The 11,260-nt window shown below is 34.7% G+C and overlaps 1 protein-coding gene across 2 annotated transcripts; it reads right to left on the bottom strand.

Moving 5' to 3' along the window:
* Positions 1-5,294: 5,294 nt before the first annotated feature.
* LOC112506578 (glutathione S-transferase zeta class-like) lies at positions 5,295-10,645 on the bottom strand. Of its 2 annotated transcripts, none has more exons than XM_025110723.1 (10): positions 10,473-10,645; positions 10,297-10,396; positions 10,145-10,201; positions 8,823-8,908; positions 8,602-8,673; positions 7,522-7,575; positions 7,349-7,424; positions 6,710-6,771; positions 6,219-6,278; positions 5,295-5,554 (listed from the first exon to the last, which is right to left on the bottom strand). In XM_025110723.1, the coding sequence occupies exons 1-10, from the start codon at positions 10,473-10,475 to the stop codon at positions 5,453-5,455; spliced, it is 672 nt and encodes a 223-aa protein (XP_024966491.1). In that variant the 5' UTR covers positions 10,476-10,645; the 3' UTR covers positions 5,295-5,452. The 2 variants fall into 2 exon arrangements, with proteins under 2 accessions (XP_024966491.1, XP_024966492.1); XM_025110724.1 differs by having other exon boundaries at positions 10,478-10,637.
* Positions 10,646-11,260: the final 615 nt, after the last annotated feature.

The following is an 11,260-nucleotide window of genomic DNA, read 5'->3' as shown; positions in this document are numbered from 1 at the left end:
AAAATGAACTCTAAAATCCCAACAAAAGTTAAGAATAATACCTAAATTAGTATTATCATAGTAAACATGAAAAACGATCTTGTTGAATAATAAGAGTTATAAAATGAAAGAACAAATGAAGTGATGGAGACAGAAAATAAAAGATTACCTGAAAAAATATTTTATTGAAGAATAAGAATTTGTATGAATAATACATTAAGTGATATAGAGGAAGAATAATACCTAAATTAGGATTATGATAATAAACCTGAAAAACCATCTTGTTGAACAATAACAGTTTATAAAATGAAAGAAGAAATGAAGTTATGGAGAGAGCGAAAAATGTTTACCTGAAAAAAGATTTTGTTGAATAATAATGATTTGTAAAATGAAGAATACATCAAATGATAGAGAGGAAGAAAAAAGATTTATTGATGGGCAAATCATGGAGGAGCTCGTGGAAGAAGGGTTTGGAGGTGAAAAAGATGAAAAATTTGGAAGTTAAACTTTTTAAAATTACCAAAACAATCTTATCCTATTGAATTTCATGTTTTAAAGATAGGGATGAAAAAGTCTTTTACATTTCAAATATTTTWAAAAATCGAAAATTTAAGAAAAAAGAAAGATAAACTTCTAATGTTTAGAGGATGACACCTCATTATAATGTAAATTAAAATCACTATTATAAGATGATAAATTTTAATTTGGAAACAAAAACACAAATAATATTACTGGTTAAATCAATACTCGGTAAAGTGTTTCTAACTTTAATGAATCAATACCAACTTAGGTAATTAAATTTCCTATGAAAACAATTGAGAGAAAAACTCACGTGGTTTGGTGATGGTTTTTTTATTCACTTGATCATAAGAGTAAGAACAACTTAGGTCATCGGTCTGTAAGACACAGAAACAAGGTAAAACTTAAAAGGATTGTAATAGCTACAGTAATTTTAGCACATAACCAATTTTCCAAGGACGAAATATCCTGATGTGTTTTGAAATTTAAGCATATTCACAAAAAACATCTGATAGGCGATATGCTTCCATATCATAATGTATGTTTTGATACATAAAAGTTGTTCACATTTTTACAAACCTAAATTTGTATCATAGCATGCCAAAAATCACCATAACTATCCACTCATAATGAAACACACATTCTCCGACTAAGGACGCGAAAAAGTCCTTTTAACATATCAGTTTTTATTCATTTGAAAGAGATTAAAATTTCATCAAAACTATTATAATTTAATGATCACAATATTTCACTAAAAGACATCACTAATGACTCAGTAACAATATGCTTGTAAAATCCAACACAAAAGTAACATACTCGTTTACTTAATTAACATACGTAGTTTTTAACTTTATGAACACCGTACAACTAGCTGGGATTGAGTCTAAAATGATTCTTCCTATATTTGTTAGAAATAGTTTTATACGTTATATTTGATTCATTGATTTTGAAGTTTGGATGAACCCACAAACCAATGGATTATCATCAAAGCATTTATTTAGGTCAAATTAGAATAAAAAATGAATCAAAAGAAACTGAGTTTTCTAAAATTTATCTTTTACCCTATTGATGCCCAACAATATTGAAAATGATTTAAATGTTCAAATCGAAAGAAAAAAGAGAATATGATTCATAACCAACCGTAAACTGTTGGACAGTGAAGGAAAAGCCTATCGAGAACGTCAAAAGTAAAATTTAACAGAGATGAAGAAATTTAAGATCACATATTAATCTTATATATTACAAGATGTATGTAAGATTATCAAAAATGATATGAACTAAATACACAACCTACCAATTAGATTGCATGTTAGGTGCCTCCTTGCAAAATAAACATATATTACAATGTCAAATGTCAAAAGGAGGCAATGTACGTAACCACTAATAGCTACCGTTTCCCGAACCTCCTATAAAACCCATCATCATTTTCTTTCCCCAATAATCCCACATAATAAATACCCTTTTGTTAAATTGCAAAACCCAAATATGAATGTCAAAATGGATTTGAATTTAGCAAATTGGGTTGGCGATATGTTAAGGTTTAAGCATTGAACACCAAAAATAGATATTGTTGAAATCAAAGCCATTCTAACTTTTGCGACTTTAAGTATAAAAACCTAAAAGATGTAGAGGATAATATTAAAATCTCTAGGCCAACAAACCGTAAAAGTGTTTTTGGGATCCACGACTATGACGTGCTCCTCCAACTCTTCTTTCGCCTATCAAATTACCAAATGGCTGCTCCTTCTTTCATGGATCTCAGATCTTGGCATGAAAGACATTTGGGGCTGCCTCTTATTATCGACTTCCATAAAATGCCGGCAAGGAGATTGAGGGTAAAACTTAGATAGAGGGGGAATGAGGCGTCTGGTCTCGTGCTTCTTCAATTTTTGGCCCTAAAGATGACGGAGATGGAAGAAATAGCATGCATATATGATGGATATTGAAACGTCCAACGACGGGGGAGCAAGAAGGCCAAATGTACCAGGAGATATGAAGATTTTAGAGGTTAACCTTGTACAAAATGACCAATATAACCCACTCATAATCGAACACATGGTTTTGAGCTTTAATGTCTTTAACTAACATATTCACTTGTATAAAAAATCAAGAAATTGAGAAAAACCCTTGTATCAATTCCTAATCTATCAGCCTATCACGTCATTGTACTTAGATTTTGCTTTTATATAGATATAGATTACTTCGTCTAACATGTGGATCAAAAATACTTGGTACTCACCATTATATCCATTTTTCAAGAAGGAGAACAATTATAGAATGGATTCCACCTATGCGTAGATCTGCATCCAGTAGAAATTGAACCTACAAATTCGTCAATTACGAGTTGGGTGGTGCTTTAATCATTCAGTCGTCGATGCTTAGCGGGTCATGGTGAATGACCAGATTCCAATTCATATGGAATCTTTCAGCTAATAAGGGGTTGTTTGGTTCATGGATTTGAAAAAAATTGAAAGGAATTGGAATGACCAAATTCCAAATACAATGTTTGGTTCATGGAATGAAATTGATGGAATCCTTTTAATTCCAATAAATTACTTCACTCACATATTTTACATTCCACGGCAATACCCTCGGCTTTCAATTCCTTTCCGACAAATTCCTTCCTTAATCCAAATTCATTCAACATTGCGTCTACCATCTCATCTAATTGATCTATGGTTCGATCTCCATCTAGTACGCTCTCTCTCTCTCTCTCTCATAATTTCTCCATCTATACGAGATCGATAGACAACATATGAAAACAAGGAATTGATTCAAGATATCTAGCTATCGATATCACTAGTAAAATCATAAAAGGTCATTTGTTGATATTTAATTCCGACTCCAAAGTTGAATTCCGTGAACCAAACAAAAAATATTCTAATCCGTTAAGAATTTCATTCCAATTCCATGCAACCAAACGCAATCACAAGGCATGGTCAAATTCCATCAAATCTCATTTAATTCCCTCAAAGTCAAATTCATTTGATGAATTCCAATTCCATCGAATTCCATTCTACGAACCAAACGCCCCCTAAGATGCTTAACTGGAATTCTTTTAGTTCTAATAAATCATGAGGAGTTTAATGATAAGACATGAATTTAACCGCCCATCAGAGCCATCATTAACCATTGATTGTTAAGGCGCATTCTCAAATGATAATGATTGAAACTTATATATACCAAGAGACATCGAAAGGATTCAAGAGATACCAATCGATTCCCGTTCAATTGTTAGTGGTACAACGAAAGCAAGGTGATTACATGTGGTTTTCATATTAAATGTGATACATGTTATGCATTATGAAATTTCAATCCAAGACTTGCATCGTTTTCATATGGAGGCTTTTTTTATCACATTTTCATGGCATATGCATTGCTTATTACTTCGTTTCAGGTGGATACGTTGGTTATGGATGATTATTAGTCGGATATATGGTCCATTGAGTTTGATTTCATGAAAGGACGAACGAAATGAGGACAAACAACTGTAAGAACCGTTTGCTCGGATTGACATAGTGGAAAGGGGTTGTTTATACATTCCCGAATCCCTCACGAGGGGATTTCACAACACTTACCGATAATAGATTCACAATGCCAGTTTGGTGTATACATGTAAATATGCTTTCAATGCATAAAAATGCATGTGTTTATATGAGCATGACATGAAAATTTGATATGATGAAAGATCGTGTGAGAATAAGAGTAAAGATGAGAAGTGTAAGAAGGAATTTGAATCCTTGATCACTTGTAATCTTAAATTAACCCATGAATTGCGCTTTTTGGGAATTGATCATGTGCTTCTCAATGATGTTGATCTAGTTGAACCCTTCAATTACAATTGATCCAAGGTGGAGATGCGTTATTACATTCTCATCATAACTCTCACTCTCATTGGAACCCAACCCAATTTGATATATGCTAAACATGTAAACCATGTAATCAATCAGCAATTTGTTTGCTTAAAATATGCATGTATCACAAATTGGTGAACGGGTCTAAACAATACAACATTGAACAAATGGGTTGGGTTCCGGTGAGAAGGGGAGTTATGGTGAGAAGCGTAAGAAAAGGTTTCACCCTTAGATCAATCCTAATTAAATGTCAACACCAATGAGGTGCACCGAGATGCAATAGATCAATTTCCTTCTAAAATGTAATTCATGGGTGGGTATGAGATTAAAAGAGATTAAGAGTTCAGATATCTTTTTACGCTTCTTACCGTAACTTCCCTTCTCACACGGTCCTTTGCCTTGAACAGATAGCCATGGCAAGCAGCAATTTGTTTGTTATTTATTGTTCTTAAACGATGTGATAGGGTAATAATTATTAAATCCGGTTAAAAGGACTAGGCAAGGATCTATTATGGGACCAGTTACGACTACTTTTACCCTGAAGACTAGTTAAGAACTAGGACCGCCTGTGGAAGGACCAGCAAGGGCAAGGCCCTGTTAGGACCGGCTAAAGGCAGATCAAGCCTAAAATTTTCCTACCACTACCTAAAATTGACAAAACTATTTATAATCATCTCACATATTGATTAAACAATCGTATTTTCTATAATTACAATTACTAAATAAGGGTTGGTTCTGGTGAGACTGGAAGTTATGCGTAAGAAGAGATCTCCACCCTTGGATCAATCCTAATTGAATGTCAACACTAATGAGGTGCACCTGTATGCATCAGAACAATTCTCTTCTAAAGCGCAATTCATGAGTGCGCATGAGATTAAAAGTGATCAAAAGTTCAGATATCTTCTTGCGCTTCTCAGAATAACTTTCCTTCTCACACGATTCTTCACTGCTAAATAATTATTGCATCGTAGCTTTGTAAATACATCATTTACGAATTGCATTTTTTATCATAAGATCACTATTTTATTATTTGAACTACTAACCCATTGTTGTAATACAATAGTTAAGAGTGCAAAATGGTTCCTTTTACCTTTCTTCCCTCAATTGATGGGGAAATCTGGCTGCTTTTCAGGCATGGCATCTTGGATAGCAGGTACCTGCTTGTATGCCTCTGCCAACCTGGAAAGAAGAGGGTACTCGCTCTGCACCAACAAATAACAATTGTAAACATCCTCACAAACAATATTCAAAATTTCTGTTGGTCTCAATTGTATATATTGGCAATACACGAAGAAGAGCAGGATTCCACACACACACACACACACACACACACATATATATATATATATAGAGAGAGAGAGAGAGAGAGCGAGAGAGAGTGTGTGTGTGTGTGTGAGACGTTCAGGGGAAAACCCTAGAAAAATGAAAAATTGAGGAATACCCTAATAACAATTCATCTTTATTGTATGCACACTTGCTTACAAGTAATTGAAGACGCTTCCTGGTTTCTATGCAGGTGTGCAGGTTATACACATGTGCATACCGGACAAATTACTTGTATGCACATGTGCATATCGTGCTAACGAATGGTTATTAAGGTGTTCCTCAGTTTTTCATTTTTTTGCCGTATACAGGTTCTATTAAGCATCCACGGTGACCTCCTCCTCTCATCTGAATTGGAGAATGCTCATTTTCTCTCATTTCTTGTTGTTTAATGACAAACCTCTCTAAAGTTGGTAATTTATTGAAGGTGATAACTATTTCTCGAATTGTATATCTGAGAGCAACACGAGAAGCCTGTTCAGATATAAATTCAGAAGTAGATTACAAGCTGTAAACAATAATGTGAAAGAGAGCAGAGCCTACCATATCAAAGTTGTATCTTTGTAGATAACCGACGATATATGGAGCCAGAAGCACATCAGCCTGCATAAGTTGGCACAAATTGAACAGTCCGCCAGTCAGCTTATATAAATTCTCATATATTAAGCTAGAAATTAAGACGTGAGATAGAACGCCTATAAGGTTATTCTCCTAAACAACTCGAGCTTAAAACTCTTCAGCTCATACTGAACCATCTAAGGCCACTTGAACCACTACAAAGATGCAGTTTGTTTTTGTCCCATTTAAGGCCACTTGAACCACCACAAGGTAGCAAGAATGAAAGCCTGTTTAAACCCCTGTTTTCTCAACAAGGTTATTCCGTTGAGCTCGAACTGCTCAGCTAGGCTCTTTATTTGAATCTAGGGAATCCAGGTCAGCTTAGTTATGCCATTGGAAATAAATAGTTACATTTCAATTGGGAAAGATCAACATGTATTAAATTATGCATGATTACGATGYAAGAGTATATGTACCAGAAAAATTTCATCACCAGTTGCGTACTTCCCAGCATGATCTTTTAATAACTTCTCCAGCGCTGCAAAAGTTAACAGAAATCACAAATAGTGGTAACATACTAACATGATAACATGGTATGCTAGTTGAGTAAATAAATAAATAAATAAAAATATATAAATTAGACTGTTGTAAGTAGATGAAAGCCAAGAAAATAGAGAGATTATATGATGTATGGCATAACTTAATCATGACTAATAGAAAGAAGTTGACCCTTTTCTGTAAGGTCTACAAGTTGATTATGCCATATGCCTTCAGAMGATCAACAGGGTGAAGCAATGGAAGATCATATTGGGTCTAGTCACATACAATTCAATTTTGCATATTTTTATTATTTAGGATACTTAGGCCATGTTTGGTAACMATAAGCTGGCTTATTTGTTGAGCTTCCGTTGGACGGCAATAAGCTAGCTTATTGAAACGCTATCAAAGAGTTCTTTTACCAAGTATGCCCTTAGTATTTAACCTGAATGATCAAAAATTCTATCCTTATTACAAAGACCTAAACGCTTTATGGTTTATAACTGTCTTAGCTTGTGTTTTATTTCTGGTTATTAACCCTTCTTTACTGAGGGAAGGAAAGACAAGTGAAAATTTACCTGTAAAGCCTTTTCCAACATGCTTATGAACCCATGGTACTTTTTCCTCAAGACCAACATTGTCTCCGATGTATTTCTGCAGGTTGGGATAATGAAGAAAACATAAAAATTCATGTGGAAGCAATATTTATTGGGGGTTTATGAATCAAGAAATGAAACATATTCTTACTCACCAAAATTGGTAACCTTATAAGAGGTTGTATGCTTGAACAAACAAAGTTTGCAGCCTACAGATTACAAACAAGATGARTAATTATAACAGGATGATCACATAAACCATAACAGATGAATATGAAAACTGTCTATTGTATCCCAAAACWTAACCTTAATTATAAAAGGTATCATAACACTTTTAATCAATATTGTAACCACATTAAACAGATTAATATGTCAAATAAAGAAATCTCAAATCACTTGATTTACTCAACAGTGTACTTATTCTTATATCATAGGGTAAATGAGATCATAATAATCCAAGTGACCAAGATAAACATAAATTAAGGGGTCGTTCACCAAACGCAACTTACTGCGTAAGTGCTTACTAGCAAGAATCACCACACTCACTTAGTTTATGAGTAACATTCTCGGCCATCAAAATGAATTGTTGGTAAGCATCTCTTACTAGGTAAGAGTTTTCTCCCTCACAGGGTAAGGTTCTGGATCCTTGCTATGCTTTTTAACGGGTAAGATTCTTGGTCCTTGACATGCTCACGTGGTAAGGTAAGTGACACCAGGTAAGCATTTACCCGGTAAGTGTTGGGCAAACATCCCCTAACATATAGAAACAGGAAAAAAAATAAGCATATCCTAGTAGATCACTAGATCGAGAGAATATACTGGTGGAGTCCCAACATTGGTTTGTAATATCCTTCTCTTTTAATTAATATAATTTGTCCGAGACTCTTACAAGGTAAGTGAGGGTGGTGACTCTTACTCGGTTAGCACTTACTAGGTAAGAGCCGCTTATACAATGCTATTTTGATGACCGAGAATCTTACCCAGTAAGGCAAATGGGGTGGTGACTCTTACCTAGTCGGCACTTACCTACTTTGTGCTAGTAAACGACCCATTGGTGGCTAGGCCTTTGAGGTAATAAGAAGTTGATTACCTAACAAATTGGACTCAAGTACAGATAATAACCAGTGATTTACAGCATGACCCAATGTTATTGCTTTTCAGTTGCTTGTACAATATATTTATCATCAAGTGTACTAATATAAAAAGCTATAGAACAAGAAACCAAATGATATTACCTGATAATTTATTGCCCTTTTTGCAAGGTCACAAGGTAACAAAGGATGTTGAGGGTACTTCTCTTCGAGGTACTGTACAATAAAAATTTAAGCAAATCATCAAGAAAAAGAATAACAAAGGAAGAAGGTCCTTCCTWAAACAATACAAAGAATCTTGAATACATACAAGTAAACCATTTTCATGAAGGGGTTTCGAGGAGGTAAGCACTGATGTTACTAACCAATATGATCGCAAAAGAATCAGCAAGCACCATATCGCCATCCATGAGAGCAGGTATGAACCCAATAGGATTGATCTTTAAAAACTCTACATTTAAAAAAAATAAGTTACAAATAGGGATAGGATGCAGAATATAATAGAAGCCATGGGAACTAGTAAATCTAGTGGTAACCCAGTACAGAAAACCATTGTAAGCCAGCAATAAGCAGGTACAGACTTGGTTTATWTTTTGTTGTTTTGCATTCTTGTTTAAGGACTTCCAATAAATATTCCAGGTCCAGAAAGAGCATAATACTTGAAATACTTTGATATCTTATATGTATGGTTGAAGAAACACAAAATATATACAGTTTGACTGTTTAAATGGATAGGATTTTCCGATTTTGATCGTCTCTTCTCTAATTCTTGCCACTTTCTCATCTATATTTCGTTCTTCATTTGTACTCGTCCTTGCTCTGTTGAATGTCTCCTTGTTGTTTGGTTATTCAGTTTTCTCTATGCTTCTAAGATTATTGTTAGTGTTATTGGCATCCCAATAGCTCCTGAGGAACAACTTTGTTTTTTATGTACTCAATACTATAATGATGTTTCATTTGTTAGATTATTTATCTCTTTTATTTTATAAAAAAAGAATATGTACATGGATGTCCATAAATAGAGTCCTTGCGGTTTTAGCCTAACGAGTAAGAAGATGAACATCCTTACAAAATAAGCCGTGGGTTTGGGGTTTAACTCCAGGTACAACCCACCTGTCGATGGGGCATGCAATTTCCCTCCCCATCCACGTGACTGATAAGATAATGACGCTTCAGAGGCATCATGCCCTTTTTTGCAACAAAAGAAAGACAATGTATTTTTATATATTTTGGGTTATCCCAAAACATTGCCTTCTCTCYAAAGTTTCAAATCCTCTTTGTGGYGTTAATTAGTAACATTTATAGTTATCCATGAGMGGTGGGGTTCCAATGAGAAGGATAGTCAAGGTGAGATGCGTAAGAAGGGATCTCCACCACTTAGATGCACATTAGGATGAGATGCAATGGAATGCACCAGATCAATCCCTGTATCAAGCGTAATTTATGGGTAGGTTTGAGATTAAAGGTGATCAAGGGCCCAGATCATTTCTTACGCCTCTGAGTTTAACTCTTCTTCTCACACGGTCCTTCGTCTATCCACGAGTATGTTTTATTGATCCACAAACACAACTTAATTAGAATGTAGTAATTTATACATTATTTCTTTTGGTAACAGAGGAATAGGATCCAAGAACCATCTTCAATTATATTATATAAACCCTTAAATAGAAATAAATTCATTTGATACCTGGCCTATGCTGCTCTCCTTTGAACAGATTAACAGCTTTGTATTCATAATCAAGCCCTGTTGCCAACCCACAATCAAATCAATTATATGTAATCCAAATGCCTACGAACTGACACTACCATATTCAATTTTACAATATCAAATATCAGAACCTTTTAAATTGAGAGCAATTCGAACACTAAAGGAAGGGGAGCTCGTGGAAAAAGAGTAAAGTTGCAGCTTCTTTGGAAACTCTTCACCGTTACCATTCATCTAAATGCCATGGAAGTGTGAATTAGTTTATTGGTTTGACAGATATCTAGATATGGAGATAGAGAGAGGGACGCACCATACCATATCGAATTAAATCCCCAAATGCCAATATTACTAATCAGAAACCCAGAGGACGATAATCGAAGTGTAGATATGCAAATTTCGTCAACGATCCATGAGTTGGTGACAAGAAAAAAGCATCGACGAGAGCATATAAGCAATAACCATGCTTCTGGAAGGAAGGGTTTGCTTGAAAATGACGATAGCATATAAAGTAATAACCATGCTTTTTGTCGGTCTCCATTTGGTACACCAACTCCCCGATAGTTGGACATACATGTAGAAATGCATGTGAAAATTTTAGTTGTTTAATGTGCCGTTAAATCCAAACTATGCTCCCATGTTGAATTTTTGCTTATTAGAAAAAGTGTGAACAACAATGCACAAAACCACCGTGTTTATGGAAGGAAAGCTTTGCGTCTTTTTCTCCAACACACTTTGTAAGTGCATGTAGATAAAGAAGGAACATTTTGGCCATGTTTGTTGTTTTATTTTCGGCTCTTAATTATCATTTATGTCTGATTCGTTTACACGTTTTATAATTTAAACTATTTTTTTTTCAGAGCCTATTATCACTTAGTAGAGTCTGAATAAATAAGAGGTAAACCAGTATCTTAATTCCTACGATTTCCCTTTTATTGATTCTCTTTAGCTATTGTTCTTTCTCCACTAGGGACGCCATCGTCCTTTCATCACTCGTGTGAAATGTACGCCCCCACCTTCTCTCTCTCTCTCTCTCTCTCTAGATCTCTCTGTGAAGTCCAGAAATCATACAAATATGATATGATCTTCAAGAATCAAGAT

Source organism: Cynara cardunculus, assembly GCF_001531365.2.
Source record: "Cynara cardunculus var. scolymus isolate 2C chromosome LG 2, CcrdV1, whole genome shotgun sequence".
Classification (NCBI taxonomy): Eukaryota; Viridiplantae; Streptophyta; class Magnoliopsida; order Asterales; family Asteraceae; genus Cynara; species Cynara cardunculus.
Note: the sequence above shows the minus strand (reverse complement) of the source record. Positions and strands in the feature narration are given on the sequence as shown.